General features: G+C 48.0%; 2 protein-coding genes across 4 annotated transcripts in view; both read right to left on the reverse strand.

The window, feature by feature from the left end:
- SYNDIG1L (synapse differentiation inducing 1 like) overlaps positions 1–18,624 on the reverse strand; it is a 100,833-nt gene extending 82,209 nt beyond the window's left edge. The window contains exon 1 of one of the 2 annotated variants that reach the window (XM_073349163.1): positions 18,537–18,624. The gene's annotated coding sequence lies outside the window, so the exon portion shown is untranslated. The remainder of the gene's footprint in view (positions 1–18,536) is intronic. The other variant, XM_073349162.1, reaches the window with a different exon arrangement.
- Positions 10,251–20,700, reverse strand: ISCA2 (iron-sulfur cluster assembly 2). Of its 2 annotated transcripts, none has more exons than XM_073349166.1 (4): positions 20,613–20,700; positions 19,514–19,685; positions 18,853–18,968; positions 10,251–18,648 (listed from the first exon to the last, which is right to left on the reverse strand). In XM_073349166.1, the coding sequence occupies exons 1-4, from the start codon at positions 20,672–20,674 to the stop codon at positions 18,474–18,476; spliced, it is 525 nt and encodes a 174-aa protein (XP_073205267.1). In that variant the 5' UTR covers positions 20,675–20,700; the 3' UTR covers positions 10,251–18,473. The 2 variants fall into 2 exon arrangements, with proteins under 2 accessions (XP_073205267.1, XP_073205268.1); XM_073349167.1 differs by lacking the exon at positions 20,613–20,700 and adding an exon at positions 20,187–20,605.
- Positions 20,701–26,422: the final 5,722 nt, after the last annotated feature.

A 26,422-nucleotide genomic window follows, 5' to 3' on the forward strand; every position in this document is an offset into this window, starting at 1 on the left:
ATGACTCTGGAGAAGCTGCAGACAGACCAATAGTGTGGCTGGAACTGGAATCCCGCGGTGTTTTGTTCCAGTTCCGAAAGGGGCTAAGGTATGACAGCTACAAACTGCAATTTCCTTTTACCATCTAATTGCCCCACCAAAGAGTATATGCACTTGTCAATACATTAAACTAGGATACAGTATCCTGTGCCCACTCATTTCTCTCCTTTCAGGAAACCACTCACTCAGAGAGCCAGAATGTGCCTAAAATCTTACTGTCTCTGTTACTTCACACTTCATCTGCCATTAAAGGGAATGGTGGGTGAGAGAATATCTTTTATTGGACCAGCTTCTGTTGGTGAGCGAGACAAGCATTTGAACAGGTCTCTCTCAGCAACAGACACTGGTCCAATAAAAGATACTACCTCACCCACCTTGTCTCTAATACGCTGGGGCCGACATGGCTGCATACATTAAAGGGAATGTTTAATCCCCACCCCTGTTTCACACAAAGGACCGGGAGAATTTTTATGGATACAAATGGTCAGGGCCTCAGTTTTCTTCACTTCCAGCAGACCAGTGCTCCATCGTACCACACTGTGATATGGATTTAATACTGACCCAAAGGGAAGAGCATCACCTACTGACTCACCAATAGTACTTCCTGCAGCAGACTGGGGGCTCCTTCCATCCAAACCTGTTTATCTTATGAGACCTGACAAGATTACAGTCCAAGGTGGTCTGGCTGAAGTCTGAAGCAGATTGGAATTGATCTCAGCTCATTCCAGGCTGCCCTCTGAAGTGGAGGTTCAAGTTTATCTGGCAACACACTTGAGGCTGAGACGTTTCACTCCCGCTTGGACCTTTCTGTTTTATTGATTCCATTTTCCCTTTGTCTGTGGACACTAAATTGGCCATAAAGCAGCTTTGAGGCCTTTTCACTGGCAGCAGTTAAAAGAAGGTGAAATCAGGGTGGCATCTTCCTGCTTCTCAGGGAATGTCTACACTGCAATTAAACACTTGCGACTGGCCCGTGTCAGCTGACTTGGCTCGCAAGGCTCAGGCTACGGGGCTGTTTAATTGCAGTGTAGATGGGCTCTGGGATCCTCCCCACCCATGGAGTCCCAGAGACCAGGCTCCAGTGTGAGCCCGAACAGCTACACTGCAGTTAAATAGCTCCATACCCTGAGCCCCTTGAGCCTGAGTCGGCTGACATGAGCCTGCTGCAGGTATTTAATTGCAGCGTAGATAGACCCCCAAAGACTCACCCCCTCTCTGCTGGGATGATTTTACTGCTGCCTTATAAGAGATTCTTTTGGGGAGCAAATTACTTTGCATTTGAAATGCACCAACTGGTACGTCTTCCCAAAGCCTTTTCTGGGGAAATCCCTGGATCTCTCTGATGTGTTCACAGCATACAGACAGAGAAGTTAGATAAAGCCATAAAATACACTTGCTGGAAGGTTGCAGTGTAACACTACTTTTTCAGAACAACAACATGCAAGAACTCCAAAACAGAGAGAGACAAAGCAGGCTGCTCCCTAAAAACCAAATGGCACCACCCACTTCACCTTACTCTAAGCTGGCTTTCTGCAGACTCACTCCACAAGACCCAGTTCAGATCGCACACTTCCCTTGCAGAGCCCCTTAGCCTGCAAGCAGGACAAGGAAACCCCCTACATTTCAAGTGCTAGCTAGTCATTTTAACAGAGTTTTCAATACTCCACACTCTCCAATGCCTTCTTCCTCCCCCTCCCCGATCCCCAAACATGGGGAAGGGAGAAGCCAGTCCCCAGCTGGCTCTTTTTGGGTTCTGTTGGTGAGTGTGGCCCCATAGCAACTGGCAGCCCAAAGGAGCAGAAAGCAGAGATGAGCTGAAAAGATCTGAGCAGCCCCAATGTAAGCACCTAGGGCTGAGCCACTTACACTGTTTGACTTTGGTTAAACAGCAGCTTCTGAGGGCAAGGCAGGCAGTATAGAGGCAGGGATTAAGGCAAAGAACATTTTCTTCTTCCTCTGCCAGCCCTGCTGAGACTCAATCCCTATTATCACTGCCAAAGTCTCTGAAGGGAGCTGCCTCTGTGTGTCTGAGGAGTGTGACAGAAGCAGGTTGGAGGGGCTCCAATGGGCCTGCCCAGCAAAATCCCCTAGATTTGCTGTTCTTTGTTTTTCCTTATGCTTACATCTCACAAAGGTTAAAGAAGCAGAGAGGGCTGCAGGGGCTGGTAGCGCCTCCCTGCTTGGATGCAAAGCCTGGGGTTCAATCACCTCTCCCCCAGATGCTGGGAGATAGACGTTCCCCTTGAGGCACATGCAGGCCTGAGCCGACATGGAACTACAAGCCAGTCATCTTTGGTAATGGGGAGCAGCGCAAACCAGCCTGATTCTGGGGCTGTGGAAGGGCTCCAAGGTCACCCAGTGAGACACTGAAAGCTGTAGACACAAATTTTCATTAGAAATAGCAATCCTGCAGCAGCTGTCGCCTGCGCAAACCAGACACTCCTTTCAGTTCCTCCTTTCCCTGGTCGGTGGTACCAACAAGCGTCTACCTTGGAGACTGTCCCTTTCAGTATCGGGGAAGCTACACTCCTTGCACTATACAGCTCTATAGTAGGCTCCTTCTGGAAACCCACTGTTCGTTGTGATATTCTCTGGAAACAGAAAGGTCAGGCCCCAGCCACACCTCTTCTGCAATCTACCTCCCCAGAATCACCAGAAGGGAACAGGGGATGCAATGGGGGAAGACAAGAGGCAGGACCCCAAATAAGGGATAGGGAGCAGGATTTAAATTTGGGACTATTCTTCTTCCCTCACTGCCTGGGAAGCCTGCAGTCAGCACACTCAGCCCTGCACCTCTCTGTAACGCACCCTCTCCCTCCCTGCGAGAGGGAAGTGCACTGCATTGTTCTCTGGTGTGCCCCCCTGGCAGGCTGAAGGAGTGATGGTGTTGACAGGCTGTGTAGAGAGCCCCTCACAGCCTGCCTCAGATGAAGACAGGGACGGATGAAGGCACAGACTCCGAGCTCCTGGAATCATGTGACTACGTCAGGCTTTCAGCTTTCATTCAAAAAAGGAAGTTTCTAGTAGCCTTCGTGGTTGTGAAGAAAATAACCAGGCCTGGCCCACCCAAGCGGATACACTCTGGCAACTGCTAAGACCTGGTAGGCCCCCGGCTAGCACCCCAGCCTCTTTGGATGGAGAGAGGGGAAGATGCAACTCCCCAGAGGGAGAAAGAGGCCCTATGCTTCTGCCTCTGCTTGTATGAGAGCAAAGGGCTCCCCCTTCTACACTGCCACCCCAAGTGGGTGGTGGGGCCACGGTGCCAGGCTGAAGGAAGGTCACTGGCATTTAGCCTTTGTGGGGGGAAAAGGAGACTGGCCTGTTTCAACATCCTCTAGCTTGGCTGCCATCTTCCATCCCCCGAATTGTTCAGGCACCTTGGCTGCCTTTTCAGTGTGGGGTGAAGCTCAACTGCTTGCCTCTGGCTTGGGAACAGGAGAAATGTTTACCCAGTATGGTGCTGTGGGGAGGGGTTTCCCTGCACACAGGCAGCTCCAGCAGCCAGGACTTACTAATTCACCTCTCTGATGAGGGAACCCAGCTGACACGAGGGAGGAGTGGGCACTCAAGAGACCAGGCTTCCTATTAGCAAGTCCCTCCTGCCGGATGCATGTGCAGGCTGAAGTGGAGGCGCTGTGAAGTGCTCACCTCTTCATGAGGATGGGGAGCGAGTGCTCCTGTGCCTGCAATTGGCTCCCTGGGGACAGCTGCACTCCAGGCATTAGGTGATTTATCCTCATCTTGTCTCATATTAGCTGAAATGCCAAGTGTCTCTTGTGACGCTTTAAACGGCCCTTACAGCTACTGGACAGGATCAACAGGCAGCCAAATCCCTGCCAGGGAAACATGGAGGAAATGTGGAGTCAAAGATGTCAAAGACCTGTTTGGGCCCAACTAATCCAGAAGCCCCCAGTACTGGTGCAAGCTCCTGCCCATCTGGGCACTGCCTGTCATTCCAAGACTTAGATTTTCCAATGAGGTGGCAGGGGTTGAGCTGGAGAGTGGGGGTGTGTGTGTAACCCAGTAAGTGTTTTTCTTGTGTGGGGAAGGGTCTAAGGCCCCTGAGGTCTCAGCGAGATGGGACTTTGAACCTCCTAATGCTCTGATGGGTTTAGGGGAGTTCTACTGGCCTGGGCCTTTTAAAGACACAGTAAAATAATAGCCTCTCTGCAAACCATTTGCATCATTGTCCCACTCTAACTGATGGAGCCCCTAGGGTGTGCTGAAGAGACAAACTAATCCCTGGCCTCCCAACCCTTTCTGATACACACTCCCTCAAAGCTCAGGTCTGTCATCTCTTCACCTAAAATTGGCACATTTTTCAAGGAACAAATTTTGAAATCAGCCAAGGCACTAGGCGCAACCAGATCGCCACCTGGGTACCGCTCCCAGCCAGCCACACTGCCCTGGGCCACAGAACCACTGTGGGTACCACTCCCAGCCAGACACAATCCCATGTGCCAAACCACTGTGGGTACCACTCACAGAGCGCTGCAGGAATTGTTCAGACCACACCAGTGCATGCTCACCTGTGCCACAGAGGCCTCCCAGATGGTACTAAGGCATGCTTTTCTCCTTTTTGGATGATCAAAGCATTCCCTACAGAAGTTAGGAATCGCATTGGTGATGCTTTCCATCCTGCAACAGTATCAGGGTGTCAGGGGATGGTATTCAGGATGTCAGGCACCCTGGGCGACAACCTATTATTTTCTCATTCTCTCTCCTCCAGTGCCCAGGGTTCTGTTGATGATACTCATGGTCATTTCTCCTTAGTTTTTCATCCCAGGGTAAGAGATTGGCTCTTTCTGCATGCACATTCTAGCCTCCACCAGGGGCTATTTATGACGATTGTGCATACAGTGTAGTTAGCATACCTGATAGGCGTGTGCAGCAGGAGCATGTCCCACATGTGGAGAAGGCAGAGTAGTAGGACTGGAGTCTTCTGGAAAATGCCATGTGATGAATCAGAAATAAGGAAGATGTAATTTGTCTGTCTCCACCTGCCCTACCCTGAGCAGAGTTTGAGGCACTGGGGGGTGAATGCTTGAAGGCTGAGAACTTGGTACCAATTATTGGCTAGAAGTGGTCCCAGGCCCTTTTCCTCCTAAGTTGCCTGAGACAGGGACTTTGGGAAGCAAAAGTGCTTCCTCTTCCTGTGAGCCAAGCCCCTTCAAAGAATCGCCTTCTGCCAGATTTCAGATCCTCCGTCTCTTTCCCCACTTTGTAATGTGCATCAGTTTCTCTTGTGCAAGCATCTCTGAGCGGAAGCTGAGCCTGCAGCTCAAAGGCTTTTCTATGTCACTTTCTTGTCTGAGAATTATCAAAGGCTCCTGCAGATTTTGTGTGTCTAGCAGCTTTAAAGCTGGACCCAAATATGGGTGAGGGGTTCTCCTCAGTCCCCGAGTCTGCCTCTCCCTGTAAGAGCAGTGGAAATCAAAGGACGCTCCCTTAATTGGAGACCTGGTGCTCTGTCTCTGGCTGCCAAGTCCCTGAGGAGCCTTGGCAAAAGGCAGGGGCCTCCTCCACTCCAGGCACTGAATCCAGTTAGTGATGATAGCACAGACCTTCTCTCTGCACATGCTCCTCCCTGCAACTCCAGGAAGCCTGGAGAGAACGTGTCAACCTTTCAATAGCAAAGGCAACAAATCCTAGAGATGCCACATACCAGCTCTATCTTAGGAACTTATGTGGTCCCCACCACCATACTGTCTGAGCACCTCACAATCTTTAATGTATTTTTCCTCACAGCACCCCTGTGAGGTGGGAAAAGACAATTATCCCAGTTTACAGGTGCGGATCACAGGCCTAGAAAGATTAAGTGACTTGCCCAATGTAAAACAGGAAGTCCGTGGCAAAGCAGGGAAGGGAACCCAGGTCTTGTGAGTCCCAGACTGAGAAGTGGGATGGGGATGAACTAGTGAGTAAACAAATTCCCCTACTCTTTTAGCCCCCTTTCCACTTGGGATAGATCCATGCAGAGAAGAGAAGACACTCTGGGAATGTTATCCCCACCCTGATAACGGGTGTTGAATCACTTGGGACTGAACTCTGGCTCAAGATCACTCTATTAAAAAAGGGACAGGAAGATGGGCTCTCTAAGCAATGCAGAAACAGCTGGTAAGTCCTGCTAAGATTTGATCCCTGGAGACAAAAGAGAAAAAAAAATTTTGCTCAATCATTGCTAGCTCAGATATAACCTGAAATTGCAATGGCTGAGACAAGAGTGCTGAACCGCCGCTCTGTCTGCACAGTCAGAGGCAGAGATGGATGGGCACAAGCGCTGCATCTGGTCTTTGCTAGAAGAGAGGCATGACCCAGGTTAGTCCAGCTTGGGGGAGAAGGCAGGAGCCAGAAAGGGCACAATTTACTGGCTGGGGAGGGGGAAGAAGGAGGAGAGGTTTAACCACATGTGATGCATGTGTGTGTGCATGTAAATAAGGCAGATGTACTTTTGACTCTTAGGATCATACTATGGTGATGGCCACAAATATAAGCACCTGAACAGAAAAGAATGAGAATGGTGAAAAGGGTTAGAAAGCACTTCTTGGGCTGATGGCTCAGCCATGATCTAGCTAGTCTCCTATAATTAACAACTCCAGCTCCGCTAGGAGAGATTCCAGCTGCTTTGCAGCCTACTCTATCAATTTTTCTCACACAGCTGACACACTCTGAAACCCATTCATGTGGGAAACAGGAATGTATATGCATTAATCAAATGCATCTGAAAAAGGAGGGTCAGGAAGAGTGCAAGCTCCAAGGAACTCAGGGAAAATCCACCAAGTCTGGGGATCCTCCTACTTCAGCATTCTCCTCTCTGCCCAAGGAGCCCTGGAGATTCCTCAAGGCAGGAAGGGACTGCTAGCATGGTATGATATTTAATCTACCCTTGTGTCCTGTGCATTGGGTCAGGTGCTCTGCTAGGGTAACTAGTCCTTGCCCTGTACCAAGGCAGGATGTACTTCAGTATGCCTAAATTATCTAGACAGTGCCTAGTCTTACCATGCAGGTCTCCTTTGGCCAGGGGTGGCCAACCTGTGGCTCCAGAGCCACATGCGGCTCTTCAGAAGTTAATATGCGGCTCCTTGTATAGGCACCGACTCTGGGGCTGGAGCTACAGGTGTCAACTTTCCAATGTACCAGGGGTGCTCACTGCTCAACCCCTGCCCCTGCCCCCACTCCACCCCTTCCTGCCCTCTCCCCTGAGCCTGCAGTGCCCTCGCTTTTCCCTCCTCCCCCCCAAGAGCCTCCTGCATACCATGAAACAGCTGATCAGGAGGTGTGTGGACGGAGGGGAAGGCGCTGACTGGCAGGGCTGCCGGTGGGTGGGAGGCGCTGGGAGCAGGGAGCTGATGGAGGGCTGCTGATGTATTACTGTGGCTCTTTGGCAATGTACATTGTTAAATTCTGGCTCCTTCTCAGGCTCAGGTTGGCCACCTCTGCCCTTGGCAGAGTGTCCCACTGGGAGCTTTCCTCTGTGACAGGGTCAGGCCAGATGGCTATAGGAGAGTAACAGAAGGCAGATATATTAGCCCCAGGCTAAGTAGGTCCCTTTTCCCTGGGTAAGGTAACAGGGAAGGTTCCAGAACAATTAGGAACTTTCTGGAGACAATTAAGGCAGGCTAATCAGGGCATCTGGGTTTTAAAAAGGAACTCACTTCAGTTTGTGGTGTGAGTGTGAGGAGCTGGGAGCAACAGGCACTAGGAGCTGAGAGTGAAAACACGGACTGTTGGAGGACTGAGGTGTACAAGCATCATCAGACACCAGGAGGAAGGTCCTATGGTGAGGATAAAGAAGGTGTTGGGAGGAGACCATGGGGAAGTACCCCAGGGAGTTGTAGCTGTCGCACAGCTGTTCCAGGAGGCACTCTAGACAGCTGCATTCCACAGGGCCCTGGGCTGGAACCCAGAGTAGAAGGCGGGTCCAGGTTCCCCCCAAATCCTCCCAACTCCTGGTCAGAAACAGGAGGAGTCTACCTGGACTGTGAATTCAGAAAAATGACCAAGCTGAGGGCTGCCGTGAAGCTCCAAGGTGAGCAAATCCGCCAATAAGCACAAGACCCATCAAGGTAGAGCAGGAACTTTGTCACATTCTCATTTAACAAGCCTACTTCCTGCTGGTGTTATATTCTCATCTTATTTTCTCAACGGCCATTAGTAAGAATAATTCATACCTTCCTTCCCGCCAGCCCTTGCTACTTGGAATAGTCTCCCATCCCAAGCGTGCTCCCTTGTTCTTCTTCAAGTTTCCCCAGGTTGACTTCTCACTGGCCTGGTCTGCACTAGAAAATTGTCATGTTCCATATAGATTGTTCTCACTAGCATGCGTCTAACATGCCAACCAAGAGTCAGGTCTCAATCAGGTCCTGGTGATGCTACAAGTTGTGCCAGGTGCCCTAGGCCTCCCTCCAGGATCTATCACAATCGCAGCTGAACTGACAGTTAAATCATGTTATTCTCCTTGTGGAAGGAGATCAGTGTCATGTTATAGCAATCAAGGAAAGTTAGTCCTCCCCAGGCGATCCTACCATGCCCTGTGTACTGTAAAAGTGGCCTCTCCTCACACCAGACCTGAGTTGCTGGGTATTGTAGGCTCCAAACAGGCTGTTTGTCTTTTTACATATTCTGGAAACTGCCATGTCCACTTATGCTGCTATACAAGTAATAGATCGACCCATGTCCTCTTGGTAATCTTTCTTTCTAGAGCTGCTGCCCTTTCTCCTGGCTCCCCTCACTCTTTCCTCCTGCCCCGCAGGCCTACCTCTAAGCCCTAAGAAGGAAGGTTATTTTCCAGCCATTTTGCTCTCCTCTGAACTTTCCCCCTTTGTTTTTCTGTAAACTAGGAGCCCATCCCCATAGGCCATCCCTGTCCAAGGCAAAGAAAAGCAAGCTGCTTACCTCACGTGTTTCCTATCTGATGTTCCTATTACTAGATCTCAATATGGCATTTGTGACAGCATTGTATTGTTGGCTCATTAAATTTACCCTTCATTCTCTCACCTTGAGTCTCCTCTGAGGTCTAGTTTCCCAGCCACTATCTTCTATTTGATTATTTCTTCTTAAATGAATCGCTTGTCTTGTCTTTATTGAAACTAGTCTTTTCTTGTAGCGACACCTGGAATAAGCAGGAATCCTATCTATCTAGGCATTTATACCATTCATCTCCATGGTACCTAAGCATCTCTGTCTGCAACCTCAACAACATTTGTATCAGTCCATGCATTACTGTCTCTGACTATTATGAAGAGTGAGTCTGAAGGGTAGGAGGGGCTCAACATACACCCTCCTAGATCCTCTGTCCCTTACACTTCTGGGATTTTTTGCTTTTGGGGGTTTATATTCCTGACTGGTAACCCAGGCCCTGAACGCTTACTGAAGTTCAGACCACCTCTGGCCTTCCTGCTGTCTCTTTTTCCTTCGGTAGAACCTCTCTAGACCAGCGGTTCTCAAACTTTAGCAATCGGAGGACCCTCATTTTGATTTAATTTTTTTTCACAGACCCCAAGCCCTGCCCCCACTCCACCCCTTCCTGCCCCTGATCCACCCCTGGCCAACCTGTCTCACCCCCTCTCCCTCCCAGTGCCTCCTGCACGCTGCTGAACAGCTGTTCCCCGGGGTGCAGGAGACACTGGCAGGGAGGGGGAGGAGTTGATCAGCGGGGCCGGTGGACCCCTGGAGTACCCTTGTGGACCCCCATGGGTCCGCAGAGCCCAGATTGAGAAATGCTGCTCTAGACCATTCCATATCCCCTAAGTTCCACCACTGCCCTGGGAAGCATCCATCTGACTGGTTTATACCATATCTTAAGTCACTTTGGGTCTTCTGACTCTGCAGCTCCCCCATTCTCATTGTAAGTCACCAAAGGCCTAGCCAGCCACGTCTCCTTTCAAAGCAACATGGTTCTCTGGAACCAGTCACTTTTCTTCCCCTACCCAGCCCTTATTTCTCTTCATTTCCCAGCAATGGAGGAGCTCCCTTCAATTTGTAGATCTAATTTTCTCTCATGTAATTCTTCTCTGCCCTGTGAATTGGCTTTTCACTGATACATTTCTGCTCAATTTGGAGAGGATTAGGAAACTTCTTTCACTCTATCAGTCCTATTTCTGGCTTCTTCTTGTTATCTGGGAATATAGGACAGCGGCAGTGGAGGAAGAGTTTTCTTAACAGGCAGAGGGATCTGCTATGCGGCCCCACTGCTTCCTGTCTCCCTACCATGTTCTCACAGGTGCAAGCAGATAAAAGTTCTACTAACAATTAGGGCTGTCAATTAATTGCAGTTAACTCATGCGATTAACTCAAAAAAATTAATCACAATTAAAAATATGACTCGCAATTAATTGCACTGTTAAACGATAGAATACCAATTGAAATTTAATATTTTTAGTTTTCTACATTTTCAAATATAATCGATTTCAATTACAACACAGAATACAAAGCCTCACTTTGTATTTTTTTTTACAAATATTTGCACCGTTAAAATGTTAACAAAAGAAATAGTAATTGAAATCAATATATTTGAAAATGTAGAAAACATTGAAAAATATTTAAGTGGTATTCTATTAACAGCGCGATTAATCGCAATTAATTTTTTTTATCGCTTGACAGCCCTACTAACAATGTCTCCTTGTTACTCCTCCGTTTGTCACCAGACAGCTACAGAATTTTCTTTTCCAAATACTATTTCTTCCTTGCTTTTCAGCGGGAGCTTTCTACACTGAACATAAATCTGCTGGGTTTGACATTTTCAGCAAGCATGCACGCATAACAAGAGGGAGGGAAGTCTACATCTGACCCTTCTAAGCATGAACAGCAGAGCCACACACCCGCAGCTAGAGCACTGGAAGGCAGTCAGGGCAGTTCACCCCGGCACTGGCTCAAAGGCCCTGGCCTAAGAAGCCCTCCACAAGAGCTAGCTATATAACCCACACACACAGGGGCCCTGGTGCAAGGACTGCTCTGGGCAGGACAGGAGTAGAGTGGGGACATGCGGGGAGTTTCCAGGGTTGTCCTGTGCCCCAACAATTCTGCCTCCCTGCAATAGTCTATAAGGCTACAACAGGGTACAAATCAGGACAGTCCTCAAGTCTGCTCCAGCCTGCAGCAGTAGCCAAACCAGTCCCCAGCAGTCCCTGAACAGGGGAGGCACAAAATGTCTCTCCCTGCCTCGTTCCAGTGAGGTTGCTGAAGCAGGTGTGAAAGTGGTCCATTGGCTCACTCGGGCACATTGTTCCAAGAGCTCTGGAGGACAGTTACTGCTTCACCCTTTGAGAGGAAAGAGCCGGCACTCCTTTTGCACCAAGGCAGCTCGAGACACATAGGGAAACACATCTCATCTAGACAAGGTAGCACGGATAGTCAGTGTGTCTGACCTCAGAGCCAAAGAGGAGGAGGCTCCTCAGACCCACATAAGGCTGTATGCAATCTTTCCCCAGATGTGTAGCGAAGACCTTTCTAAGAATCAGACTGGGTGTACCAGGCCTTTGTGGCCCCTTGCTGGAGGTCCCACTGCTCTGCTGCACCTTGCCTCGGGAAACAATTCTCTGAGAGGAAAAGAGCAGTGAGTATTAACCCTTCAGGCTTGCCTAGAGCAACATCCTGGGAGCAGTGATTTTGGGAACCATTGAGATCTGGTCCTCCAGCAACTGGAAGGGATATCAGCTGGGAATCAGCAACAGCCAATCTAGGCTCACGAGGCTGAAAAAAGGAGCTGCCTGCTGCTAGCTCTTGGCAAGAGCATTTCTGGCTGGAACCCGTGGAGTGAAGCAGGCTGCTCCCTAGCCCACAGCCAAATGAACCAGGTTGGGCCAGGACCAATTGCCGGCCACAACAGGTGACAGAAGTTCAGGAGGAACCCTGCAAATTTAATTCTGGAGAAGGATTTAAGCCCCAGAAGGGTAATGAACCATTTGATTTACAATTGGTCCTAAAGGGCAAGGAACTTCTTGCAGGGTAAAACAAAGTCAAAATAGAAGGGGTTTGGACTGTGATTCTCACCCGGAGGCCTGAGCCACAGAAGACCTGCAGAGGGGGTGCTGGGCGCAGAAGAAAGAAGGGGTGCTCACAGAGGTGAATGCAACCCACCACATGCAGCAGCAGAGCACAATCCACCTCAGCCACTGTGCACCCACACAATTAGATGGTTACCCTACTGAAACTTGGAGACTTGCCAAGTCTCACTGCCGTAGGTCTGAGAGCCTAGAAGGGCAGCATTTTTTATTCTACTGCGAAGTTAGTTCAGAAGTGCACTGGACTTGATGGTACGTGTGCTCTTCCTGGTGACATGCCATGTGTCCACACTGATTTTGAAACCAGTGACCTAGAAGTGTCATTGGCACCTTTGCAGACTCTGCTAAGGACAGAGAGCTGCCTTTTAGTGGCTTTGTCCTCTTCTCTCTGACAGGACCCAGAAGATAGCAGAGGACAACTTGGTGCAGTACAACTTTGTCACCCTACTGTTCAACATGTGTGCAAGACCATGAGGGGAGCTGAGTGACTCTCAGCTCTGTCTCTCTATTGCATCAGACTAGGACAGCGCAAGACATAGGATTTATCCCTGAATAACCAAGATTAGGCTTTGGATGAGAAGGAACTGACTGAAGCTCAAGCTAGATAAGAGTGACAATATGCATACACTAAGGGAACAACAGGAGGGAGTCTAAGGGTAGAGCAGCTTCCTTGAGCTTTTTGTTTCTCAGGTTCATAAACTGGAAATCTTTTTGGAACTTGGGCTGCTGCTGAAGGCAGAGACATTAGCAGCAGCTAAGAATGCGTCTTGCCCCCTGCTCCCTTCCCTTCCCCTCCCAATTCAGTGTTGGCTTGGAGGTAGGAACCACTCTTCCACAGAAAGCACATTACACACCTGTTCTCTGTGATCAGCACTGGCTTCCTATTAATTTGTGCATAGTTCAGAGCATTGTTTTGGACCTACACAGCTTCAAAGGGTATGAACTCTACTCACCTTAGAGGCCTGCCTATCTCATAGTGTTGTACCTGGCTGTTGAGGTTAATTGGGATGCTCAAGTGTACAGTCCAATCTGCATTCACCCAGAGGGAATGGATTGTCAGGGAGTGCCTTAGACTTCGGAATTTACTCTTTTGTCTCTGACCTCTGCCCATTGGTCCAAAAGAGCCTGAATTTATTGACCTGGGGGAGTGGCTTGAGGTGATGGAGAGGAGAAGTCTGGAAAGCGTCAGTGCCAACACTGGATCATTCTGAATGTGTCTGTATTTTTGGAAGTGGGGAGAAGGAGGAGAAAGGAATTGCAGATGATCCTGTGGTTGCAAGTCTGGCCAAAGGGGTGGCTGCAGCAGCAGTCACAGGTCTCTTGTCGACTGCACTTCTCAAGCACTGAACCAACGCTGGTAGCAGAGGAGGGTTTATTTTTCAAAACAGTGGAAGATCAATATCAGCACCCCACCCCCAAGTTCAGAAAATGAGACCCACAGATAAAGCTGAAGATCATGGCAGGTTGCCATGGTAATATGCATTTAGTCTGTTTCCATGGCAACTGAAAGATATACCATTCTGTTCCTTTGAAGGATGCCAAAGGTAAATGAGCACTGATTAAAAACAAGAGCAGAAAGACCGAGGCCGGAAACTCTTTATCACTCCAGAAGGAAATATTAAAAACAAACAAAAACCCCAGGTAATTCATGTGTGTGAAGGCCTGAGGCACTGCACACAGACTGCCTCCCTTGACTGAGGAATAACAGCACCACATACTCATCCAGAAGGCTGCTGTGCCTACTCCCAGATGGGCTTGGGGAAGCTACCTTAACACAGCACTTGCCTCCATGGCTGCACATCTCCCACTGGGATACTCATACCAGCTGTGAACCATTTCTATAGACTTCATTTACACCTACGATCCCAAACCAAATGCAAACCTGAGCTCAAGTCTATCACCTGCTCAGACCTGAGAGCTCCACACCACTCCCCTATCCTCAACCTGTCACAAACCCAGACTTGGTCTAATCCTAATCCCAAACACCAACCAAAGTAGATGCTTCCACTTCAGGCCAAAACTCAATCCTACATCTGATACTACATCTAATGACTTAGGCCCAGATTTAGGCACCTAACTCCCATTAACTTAAATAGGAGCTAGACACCTAAATACCTTGGACTGAGACCCAGATCCTCAAATCAAACTAGACTCCCCTTTTTGTATTAGCATGTTTTGTGTGAGAAAAAACAGAGGGAGACTTAGGTCAAATAAAGGAGTTTTCCATTTAGCTCTAAAGAGGTTAGGTCCGTGGTCACTTACTTCCTACAGAGATGAGTTCCACAGTCCATTTCTATGGAAGTTCTGTCTTCTGGACTCATGAGTCTCCACCTGTTGGCTGACAATTACATTGATCCAGTGTAATGGGAGTTTATAGTTGCAGATAGAGCAGCTCTCTCAAGCAGCTAAGGCCAACTTCACAGACAGAGTGGAATATCAGGACACAGGACCTTATATTGACATTGTACATAAAAAACAGCAAGAGAAGAGAGCAGAACATTGGACAGATGTGTCTACATAACCTGTGTTGCCAGGCAGACTGGCTGCTGTGTTTTGCCAATCAAGCCTTCTCAGGGTGCATGGCTTTATTCCTAGATATGAGTTGTATAATTGTGCCTGAAGATCAAGAATGAATGGCTCACTATGGCCAGGTCTGCATCTTCTGTCCAGTTGCTCATGATGACTCACTGGGTTGGATCTCAGAGGAAGGACCTGAGCCATTTTAGGGCATGTCCATTCACCCCTGCAGCTCTTTGGAAGTAGGAGAGGAGTACTTGGCGATCAGTGGTATCAAACACTGCAGAGAGGTCCAGCAGGATGGTGTGATGCACTTCCCTAATCTATGGGAAGGGAAAGTGCTTCCACCAGAGCAACAAATGCTATCTGTGCATCATTCCCTGGCCTGAGCCCTGACAGAGAGATCTAGCATAGTGGCAGTGACTGACTGACTGGTCTTAAACAAAGCAATAGCAGAGATGCAGGCATAGGATTTATCTACCATGTCCATTACATTTGCTCTTTCTTGAAATTTTATCTCAGCTTGGCTTCCATAATTACCCGTTTTTTGGTTCTCTTCTCTGGTCATTCCTTCTTTGTCTCTTGAGGGAATGGGTGGAGTAAGGTGTTCCTCCTAGGTGTGAGAGGCAAAGAAACATGTTCTTCCTCCAATCACTCATTCTCCATGAGCCCCCATGCAGGTCTGTCCTGGTTCCTCTTTTCCCTCTACACCCTTTCATTAGGTGATCATCTTTATGCCAATGACTCCAATCTGCTTTCCCATTCCTGACCTGTCTCACTCGATCCAACCTTCTCCTGGTTATATTATGTTAACAAATGCAACATGGACAAAACTGAATTCCTGAACTAGCGTTTCCACTCTCACCATTCTCCAGAACTGTGAACTGAATATCTGCCCTGTCCCCTGGGCCAGCAACCTAGGTGTCATCTTTGCCCCAAAGATTCAGTGTCCAAACCTTGCCACTTCTTGCTCCAGAGGCTCTAAAACCAAGCTTTCTCTCTATATATACTCAAGACTCACCCAGTCCATCCTCATCTCATTTCCATTAATGCAACTTCCTCCTATCTGGCTTTCCAGACACTCATATTATCCACTTCCTGTCCATTCAAACAACAAACAACCAGACTGTTCTAATTTACACTGGTTTCAGAGGAGCAGCCGTGTTAGTCTGTATCCACAAAAAGAAAAGGAGTACTTGTGGCACCTTAGAGACTAAAAAATTTATTTGAGCATAAGCTTTCATGGTATGCATCCAATGAAGTGAGCTGTAGCTCATGAAAGCTTATGTTCAAATAAATTTGTTAGTCTCTAAGGTCCCACAAGTACTCCTTAACTTACACTGGGAGCTGAATTAGTCCCCAGCCATCCCTGGAACTGGGAAGCTGCAAATACATTTTTGCCCCTTTCCTAGGACCTGAGACAGGCACAGCTCAGTCAGAACCAAAATTCAGGCCCAAAGTCTCTGTACGTTGTTGTTCAACAACATGACTCCCAAAGAGTAAGAGTGCCATCTAGTGAAGTTACTGAGATATTGCCAACATTACAGGTGAAGAAAGCTGCATATGTGGGTTTCCCCCAGGATTGTGCACAAGTGACTACAGGTAGTACTTAAAGTGTTCTTTAAGTCGCTCAGGAGGCAACTTCTGCAAAAGGGGGAAAATGGTCTGCGTATAGGGAGAGTTTCCTTAAGTGACAGCACTGAACAGAAAATGAGCAAAGACACGGATTGCGAGGAGTGGAACAGAACAGGTACATTCAGTTTAAATTCCATACAACAAACTCATTGATAGAATGTTAAAGTGGTATGGTTAAAGGGACAACTTAAAATCAAGTCCATTTAGAAAAAAAGTTAAGTAATTTCAGACTCTACAGTGTCCCAGAGCCCCCTGCCATTTTTGTCATCTTACAATCACTCATACCTATTTTTCTGTATCGGTTAAATGAGGCACAGAAAGGGAATTACCCAAGTTCAAACAGTATTAGAACCTGTTTCTTGTATCAGAGAACAATGCCTGTGGCTTAGTTACCCTACCTAAAAATCAGGGTTAATAATGATCGGCATCCACACAAGGCTTTAGAGCTCACCTTCTAAGTGCATAAGATTGGAAACACTTTGTCTGAGAAGCACTGTGGTTTGGTAGATAAAACAAGAGTCTAGCACAGAAATAAACATGCTCTTTCCAGCTGTGTTGCAAGCTTAACCATGGGAGTTTAGGCAAGTCTGTTCTCTGTGCCTTTAGAAACCCCATCTACCAAATGGGTTAATGTTAGTCCCACACCTAGGAAGGGCAAATAAGAGACATAACAAAAGAAGGCGTGTCAATTTCAGAAAATTATTAAAGCCACTCAGGGAAGAGGTAGGAGCAGAACTCAGGACCTTCTGCACGTTCCCCTAAAGCCAAAGTTGCAGCAGATCCAGATTCAAAATATTGGGGGGGGGGGGGAGGGAAAAGAGAATCACAGCTGTTTAGGAGCAACCACTAGAGAGATCAGTACACAGGTAACTCAGCAGTGCACACATCCAAAAACCCTTTTTAGATAAGCATTTAACACACTTAATAAAAAAACCCTACTGCTTGGTATTCAATTTTCAATGGATTAAAATCTCCCCAATTCGCAAGCTGATTCCTTGGGATGCTCCCCATTCCATGGAAAACTGACACTTTTAAATCCCACGATTTGGCTGTGAGACTATTAAAGTAGGTTATTTCGTAATAATGGGAAAAGCACACAAGTTCCCTATCCCTCCTGTCAGCTGAAAACAGATGAAGCATTTTGGCTCAATTTACCAAACATTCACCTTCAGGCAGAGACTAAGCATGGAAAACTTCAGCTATAAGATGGGAGTTCCACAAAGTGATGAGTAACTGAAAATGAAGTTGCACTGGAAACCCCTAGGCCACCCTTCCTACAGCACAGTTGTGTCTGGGCACTACCCTACAAAGGGAATGAGAGATGTGTTTCTCTCCTAAAAACAGAAACAAGGCTAATGAGAGATTAGGTTATGCATCAAAATTAGGAAAATGTTTTAGATTATTAAATCAAAGCAATGTGCAGGACAGGGTACAAAGCCTCCTAGATGTGACCACAGGCTCGCCAATCCACCATGCAATTTATACCCTGCTGGCAAAAGTAGAGAGAGTTTAAAAAGCCATTTGCTGATTTGTACCACTTTTTAAAATTGAGTCAGGATGGAAACAAACCAAATTGCTTGGGTTTTTTTTTTTGGTTTTTTTTTTGGAGCCCTAACCCTAAAGCTTTAATCCTCCCCCCTACACCCACCTCTCTGCTTCACCTACATGTACCAGGTAGACCAGTCTTCCCCCAGCTGCTGGCTGCTCCCTGTAGGCAGGTAGGTCATCGAGAATAAGGAGATTAGTAGAACAAATTGTCTGGGAAGACCCACAGCCAGCTGAAAAGGGCAGGCACCCCAGGAATTCCACAGCCAGTTTAAGGACAAGGGGGAAACAACCATCTCCCTAGAGAGACCTGCATTCTAACCACACTTTGAAAAGCATGAAAAATATAAATAAACCATGGAAATTGATATTAAGAAAACAGTCAAATACACATGTACAGGCAGCTCCTGAAAGGCAGTCCCATGTGCTGGGTGGCTCAGGGAGATCAGGGTGGCTCATTATATTCAGCAGTTCCTGGAGCTTCACAGAGGACAGAAGATGCTTTTGTGTGGGATTTAAAGCCTATTTCAAACCCTTGGAGGGAGAGTTCTATAGGTCTTGGCTGCAGACTCAGTTCAGATAGGCAAATGGGGACATTTGCAATAATTGTATAACAGATTGAGGAGGAGGATTGGGGAAGCTGAGAAAATACCAAAATGAGAAAGCCTTGGAGATGATGCTAAGGACAGTCTCTGGCTCAATGTCCACCCCAGCAACACCCAAGGAGCAGTCCACTCAAAGTTTGACAGAGAAGGATGTCCCACACGAGCAGCCCTGCTCAGCTTGTGGATTGCTCACCACCTGGAATGAGTTGCGGATCAGCTCCTGGCTGAAATCCACCATTGCACCTTTCACAAAGGCCAGGCTGTCCACATCCACAACAACACGAGCACCACTTTGTTCAAACACCCTAGGAAAGAAGCATATGTTGCTTGTTATAACCCCACAGACAAAAAAGGGAAAAGCACACTTCCAGAAGTATAAAGGAATACACTGTGATCACCTACCTCCTCCCTTCAACACATATTATCACACATACCCTTCTCACCACTTTAGTCCACAGAAGTCTCCCCCCACCATCATACACCCACACCCCTTTATCCTCTGTCCTTGCCTGTCATCAGGATTGATAACTGTGTCCAAAGAAAACTTGTACTGGAATCCAGAGCAGCCACCTCCCTCCACTTGCAGCCTGAGAAACTCAGACCCTTCTATAATCTCCAGCAGCCTCTGCAAAGCAGAAAGGGAGGAGCATTAAAAGATCTGCAATATTCATGTGCAAGCAGACAGCATCTGCTTCCAATCCCATATCAAGCCTACAAGATGCCTCAACAGGACAAGGGCCAGAATTAGAGCAATATGGAAGGGGCACCTGTATGACCTTGGGGAGGTAACTCATAAGCAGCCAGGTCTGCAGCATACCCCTGTCCACAACAGCCATGTGTGGGGAATCCCTCATGCAGCTCATGTGAGAGATGAGGGGGAAATCACTGATTTCCCAAGACTCAGCTCCCACGAAGTCTGCAGTTGCCTCAAAGGGCACTGCGTGTCTGAAAGGACTGTGTGTGTGTGGGGGGGGGGTGGTCATCAGTGAACCCTGCGGATGATTACCAGATGCTTTGGGAACCTTTAGATCAAGTAGCTATAAGTAGCATGATGTTACAGGCATGTCAATTATAGAGAATTTCATGCTCAGAGCATGCCAGGTACTGCAACAACCTTTTCAATGACATGCACACAATGACACACCATGAGTGCCTTCTCGAGAATTGTACCTTTACACAGCTGTTGGTGAGGTAGATATGTCCCTCGCTAGAGTCAGACACTGGTTGCCCTGGCTTAGAAGAGGATGATGCCCACTGCACCCTGATGCTTGGTACATGGACTCCATTCTGAGAAGAACAGGGTGGTGTTCTTACTAGGCGCAGCAAAGTAGGAGAAAGGCTGCTGTGAAAAGATGGGGATGGAAATAGTCAGCAAGGCAGGTGAAAAGCACAAAGGTTACTAGAGCAGAGCTCCAGAAAGGAGATTTTGGGAATGCCGGGGGAGGGGGGAGGAATTCTCATGAGAGAGTAGAAACAACCTGAGATGGATGGGGAGTGTCAAGGAGGAGAAATGCCTAATCGACACTGCTTCGATGTACATATATATATATATATATATATATATATATATAGCTAGTGACAGCACAGAGAGATTATAGAAACAGGCTGGTTCACAGCAATGGTCAGGTTAGTCTGGTATTGGGTATGTGACAGCAGCCACTATCAGATGCTTTGGAGGCAGGAGCGAAGAACGCCCTAGCCCACTGTGCTGGGCGAGCCTGCCCACAGAGGGGGTCCCTGGGGAGATGGCTTGTGCCCTGAACCAGGAGTGTCCGTGTCCATCACCTGTCTGACACCCTGTCTACTACAGGTACCTTGGCTACAGGCGAGACTATTTTGCTACCTGCTGCCAACTCTTGGCCGGGCACCGGGCACCAGCGAGTCCCTGGAGCACCTGCGCATTGTTCTAAGGCGGTTTTCTCCGGCAGGGTCACACCGCGCGGCCTGCGGGGCGGAGCTAACCGCGCCCTGGCCCCGAGGTTCGCAGTGGCCCCGTGTCCCTCTCCAGGGGCGCCACCGGCCCGCACCTCATCCCCCGCCCCCCGGGGGAACGGCCGGGTCAGGCGCCGAGCGGGGCTTGGCGCTGCCGACCGCTCGCTGCACGGCAGGGGCCGGGTGCTCGCGGCGAGGCTGCCCCAGGGCCGGGAGAGGGAGCTGCAGGCGCGCAGCGCCAGCGCGGGGGCCCCCCCACACGCGCCAGGGACGGAGCGGGGACCCCGGGCTGGTGTCCCGGCTCCGCCCGAGGCCGGCGAGAGGGCCGCAGCGCTACCTGCACCGAGCGCCGGGACGCAGCCTCCGCAGATAGCTCAGCAGCACCCCCAACGCCGCCATCTTGCACCAGGGGCCCTTAGAATGCCCCGCCCACCTGCCACATCGCTATTGGTGCAGAGCCCGCCGGGCTCGGTGACGTCAACCTGCTATGACAGCTACCGAGGCGGAAATGCCAGGGAGGAGGTGCGCGGGCGCGGTAGCGAAGTGGTTTAGGAACGTAGCGTCTTGAGTTTGGTTGCTAAGCAACAGACTGGCTGATGGGGCCGGCGCACCCGCGTCACAGCCTCCAAGCACCCACAGGGGCGGCGCCTCTGAGCAGAAGGATTGCTCCTGTGGACTGCAGCCAGGGATGGGGTCGGGAATCCTGTCTTCCCTTTAACTGCTGCACCACCTTCAGTTCGCTCTTGCCGACAGTGGGTTTGGGCTGACCTCTGTGTACTGGATTACCCTGCTGCATGACAGCATGTCACAGAGGTAGGTGTTTGGCAAACTTCATTTCTGCAGGACAGTTTGCAGGATTGGGGCCAGATTGCTGATACGGAGGAAACAGAAACTGACTCACAGAGGGAGTAAAAACAGGAGGGGAAATCCAATGTCTTTTAGTGTTAGTGATTTTAGATGTTTTTAGTAGCAGTAGTCGTAAAAATCTGACAGCATGACTTCTGTTTTTCTATGTTGCCCAGATTGTAGATCTCCTTGCAACCAGACAATAAGGTTAATATAGGCTGTGACAGGTTCGGTCACAGAGACCCCCTTGAGGCGGACACCTGATGTGTTGGAATTTCCTCTGAGCCCATTTTCCACTGCCAGCTTGGGACTCCAGAACCCTGTCTTTTTGAGCCAGACATGCTAGTTTGCTGCAACACAGACCTAGGTCTGGTCCACGCCCCAAAGCTGCAGACTTTAACCCGAAACTGCTCAGGAAGTCACCTATCTCCAGCACCCAGACACCCAGCTCCCAATGGGATCCAACCCCAAATAAATCCGTTTTACGCTGTATAAAGCTTATATAGGGTAAACTCATAAATTGTTCACCTTCTATAACACTGATAGAGAGATATGCACAGCTGTTTGCTCCCCCAGGTATTAATCACCTACTTTGAGTTAATAAAATCACTTTTTTGTTTATTAAGTATAAAAAGTAGGATTTAAATGGTTTCAAGTAATAACCAACAGAACAAAGTAAGTTACTAAGCAAAACAAAACACAACACACAAGTCTAAGCCTAATACATTTAAGAAACTGAATACAGGTAAATTTCCCCCTCAGTGATGTTCCAGTAAGCTTCTTTCTCATCTGGGCCCAATCCTTTTCCCCTGGTACAGTTCTTGTTAGTTCCAGCTCAGGTGGTAACTAGGGGTTTTCTCATGATGGCCAGCCTCCTTTGTTCTGTCCCACCCCCTTTTATAGCTTTTGCACAAGGCGGGAATGTTTTGTCTCTCTGTGTCCCCAACCTTCCTTAAACCTGGTGCTTTTCCATTTAGAAGATGGATTCCAGTACCAGGTGACATGATCACCTAAGACCTCATTCTCCATTCTTTCAGGGTTGGCCTGCAAGTACCCACGAAGGTTTGCAAGTAAACAGAGCCATTCACAACCAGTTGTCCTAGTTAATAGGAGCCATCAAGATTCCAAGCCACTATTAATGGCCCACACTTTGCATAATTACAGTGACCCCAGAGTTATATTTCATATTCCTAGTTTCAGACACAAGAACAATACATTCATACAAATAGGATGAACACACTCAGTAGATTATAAGCTTTGTAACGATACCTTACAAGAGACGTTTTGCATGAAGCATATTCCAGTTACATGATGACAGGTTTCAGAGTAACAGCCGTGTTAGTCTGTATTCGCAAAAAGAAAAGGAGTACTTGTGGCACCTTAGAGACTAACCAATTTATTTGAGCATGAGCTTTCGTGAGCTACAGCTCACTTCATGCATCCGATGAAGTGAGCTGTAGCTCACGAAAGCGCATGCTCAAATAAATTGGTTAGTCTCTAAGGTGCCACAAGTACTCCTTTTCTTTTTGCCAGTTACATGATATTTACACTCATTAGCATATTTCCATAAAACATATGAAGTGCACTTAGGCCTAGAGAGAAGCAAGGGTGAGCCAGCTGGGCTCATTTTCAACTAATGTCATTAATACTTTATTAGCAAGACAAACTGGGCAGATGTCATTTGAATGTGAACATAGTACTAGCATGGATTCCAGCACATTTTGGCCTGGCAGCGAAATGGCAGAGAAGGAAGCAAAAAAATGCTTTAAAAATGCAGCAATTGATATAAAGAGTCCTTTGAGTAAGAAGGAATTTGAAAATTTAGTTAAAAAGGATTTTAAAAGGTATGCGAGGAATTGTGGACCAAGGAGAAAAGAGGACGAGGATTCTATGAAGTATACCCCAAAATAGAGGATAATGTGCTACTGTACTACAAAGGTATGCAAGGTGAAGTACTTCTAGTTAGGCCATTAACTGGTTACTGTGGTTTGAATAATGATAATTTATATTTATTGAATAGACATAAAGATGTGTTATGTAACATATGTAAGATTAAAGAAATGGTTGCTCACCTGATATGGGACTGCAGGGAGTGTTCCCCAGGAAAGAAAGCCTCTTTATGAAAAACTTATGTTTTCAGGAGACAGAATATACTGTTAGGTTTGAGAGTAACAGCCATGTTAGTCTGTATTCGCAAAAAGAAAAGGAGTACTTGTGGCACCTTAGAGACTAACCAGTTTAATTGAGCATAAGCTTTCGTGAGCTACAGCTCACTTCATCAATGAAGTGAGCTGTAGCTCACGAAAGCTTATGCTCAAATAAATTGGTTAGTCTCTAAGGTGCCACAAGTACTCCTTTTCTTTTTGAGAATATACTGTGAGGGTTTAGTGAGAACCTCAGGAAAGTAGGGTAATAGTAAAAAATATCTACTGTGTTTTTTTTTTTAAGGATATCAAGCAGCATAAGAGAGTGTAGTAGCATGAATGTACAAGGAATAGACAAAGTGGCAGTTATAGACTCAGTAGGTAAGTGTGCTTCTCCATAAAACATAATGTAACCCTGTTTGTGTTTTTTTCTGGGGAGCCTTGGAATTTCAGGGTCTTGGGTTGCTCCTTCCCCAAAGCCTTGTTGGTGTTTCCCTGAAGCTCCCTAATGGTTTGCTGCAATCTCTGAGATACCCTTGCATGATCTGTCTTGTTTTGGCATCTAAGGCATAGCGACCATCTCCCCCACAGTTGTAACAGAAACCTTCTCGCCGGCTATCACCCCTCCTGATACTCTTGAGGATGGCAAAGTATGGCCACTTCTCAGGTCAAATCTCTCAGTGCCGCTGCCTCTGATGGGGCATCTTCCATCTCTCCAAGCACTGTGGTGGTGTGACTCCCTGCCTTCTTCGGCTGCACCACTGCGTCCATTTGCAACAATCACTCCTCCTCTTCACGTATCTCTTGAATGAGCTTGTGGAATGGGGGTAGGTTTTGGGCCCACTCCCTCAGCTGCAGTTGCCACCACATCAACCCATCTTGTTGGGTGCCCTGAAGGATCTGGTCCAACCTAGTGGAATCAATGTGCTTGGTGGGGATGCCTTCCTTCCGCACTACCTGCCATAGCAAATCCTCTAGTCTCCTGATGAAATCCGACAATCATTCATGGGGCTCCTGATAGGTATGGCTGAAACGATAATACAGGTCTTCACTGCAATTAGTAGCACCGTAGACACTCTCAAGAGTGGTTAAATAGTCTTGCACGGTGGCAGCTAGTTAGGAGCCTTTCAGGGCTCAGACAATTCGCATGGCAGATCCCCTCAGACTCTCAAGCACACGTTTCTGCTTCTCAGCATCAGAGCATTCCCACTCTTGGACAAGTGGCACCGTAAAATCCCACCAGGTCTCATAATCATCCTCCCCTGAGGGTAAAGAGGACACCCCCCGACAAAGAACGTAACTGCTTGTATGGCGCACTTTCATATGCCGGCTTCAATGCATCTTTGAGAGCATTTCCCAGTGCTTTGGCCCATCCAACCAGGCTGGGTGCTGTGGGTGTTGGAGCCCCTCCTAATGCCAAAATTAATTCCTCTCTTATCCACTTTTCATCCACCATCAGAGCTTGCAATTTCTGCACTAAAGAATCCACCTCAAGTGACACGGGCACACTAGTAGGGGACTGCTCTGCCCCCAGAATTGTCCAGGGGATACCACCTCCTTGCACCTCTTTGGGCACTTTATCAAGATCTACTTCCTTGGAGTGAGTACATAGTGCTACCATGCCCTTCACTTTGCCGTTGTAAATACAAGGGTGGACCTTCACTCTCCCCAGTATTTCAGCTGCATCTAGGCCCTCCTCAATTTCATTCGGTTCCATCTCTTCTGGGAACCCCGCCACCAGCACAGCTTTGGTTACTGGGATTTGTGCCCCTCGGCACAGGTCTTCTAGTAATTCCTTCTCCATTTTATTTTATTTTTTAACTAAGTCACTCAGGAGTTTCTTTGTGAAGGAGAGTCTAGGGCGCACAACGTAGGTGTGTGCATGTGTGTACTGCAAAATCCTTATCCGGGCCACCAGGTGTAACTTTAGCACCCTCATGGCCAAGATGGAGTTTGCTCTGCAGGCAGCTCTGGGCAAGAGAAGGCGCGCGCAGGAATGCAACAGGAAAAATTCCTTCCACCCCAGGGGCATCTGTTCCAAACCTCACAGAGTGAACCCACCGGAAAAGTACAATGGATATAAGAAAGGGAAATATTTATTTACAGAGGGATGAGAGGAGAAAAATAACAAGGGGAAATATAGGGGGAGCAGTAAAACATAGGGTTGCATTCAAACCAAGGCCCCACAGGCCCAGTTGTAGCACAGTCTGAAAGGGCAGACACCGAGCAATGTGTCTGCACACAAAGTTCAGGAGTCCTGAGCAAAGTTCCAATCTGGCAGTGAGTCTTGGGTGCTCCTGGTCATCTTCAACGCCAGTAAACTTTCCCCAGCAAACCCCTCCGGTGCCCTCTTCTGCCGCTCTCTGCAAAGCCACACAGAGCGACCACCTCCCCACTTAACTAACTAGCAGCCTCCCTCCTTATTCCCAATGCAGAGTCACAAGCCCCAGTACTCACAGCCCCATGCAGCTCTGGGTAGCAGTAAAACTGGGTCCAGGTCCGCCCTGTCCTTCTTGGGCAATTTCTCCCTGGCACAGTGCTCCTCCTGGCTCCTGTCCTAGGGTGTCCCTGACTGGCTGCCCTGTCCTTCCCAGGCTTCACGCAGGTTTACTTTGCGAGGGCCTGCTTGCTGCAGCCCTTCTCTCTCTGGAGCTCCAGAGCCACACCCTGGAGTTTCCCTCCTTTCTCTCACTGCTCCCCCTTGCCCCTTAGGAAAATGATTTAAAGGGGCCATGCTCTCTAAACCCCAAAGGGGTTACAATCAGAAGGTGTTGTCATGTATAAGAAATAGACCCCTCAGATATCTGCTAGAAGTAAGCATGACCACAGTATGCATCCGACAAAGTGGATATTCACCCATGAAAGCTTATGCTCCAATACGTCTGTTAGTCTATAAGGTGCCACAGGACTCTTCGCTACTTTTACAGATCCAGACTAACACGGCTACCCCTCTGATACTATGACCAGAGAGGGGTTCATGCTGTATTTGGGTCCCCTAGTTTATTAGTAGCCATTCCTAAACTAGTCATTAAGCAGTGTACTGCTGTCTCTCTAATCTAGGGTCATGCACAGGATTTTCCCTTCATGGCTTTTCTTTTAATTTTATTTTTTAAAAGTCTTTTCTGATTCCTGGCAATGATGATATCTCTTTTCTGCA

The sequence above is a fragment of the Lepidochelys kempii genome, chromosome 6, assembly GCF_965140265.1.
Source record: "Lepidochelys kempii isolate rLepKem1 chromosome 6, rLepKem1.hap2, whole genome shotgun sequence".
NCBI lineage: Eukaryota > Metazoa > Chordata > Testudines > Cheloniidae > Lepidochelys > Lepidochelys kempii.

Excerpts from the sequence above, each read along its gene's own strand:
- ISCA2 (XM_073349166.1), bottom strand. The coding sequence starts at position 20,674 with ATGGCGGCGTTGGGGGTGCTGCTGAGCTATCTGCGGAGGCTGCGTCCC. Across the intron at positions 18,969-19,513 it reads TCACCAACAGCTGTGTAAAG|AGGCTGCTGGAGATTATAGA; the intron begins GTACAATTCTCG and ends TCTGCTTTGCAG. Across the intron at positions 18,649-18,852 it reads GTTATCAATCCTGATGACAG|GGTGTTTGAACAAAGTGGTG; the intron begins GCAAGGACAGAG and ends CTTCTTTCCTAG.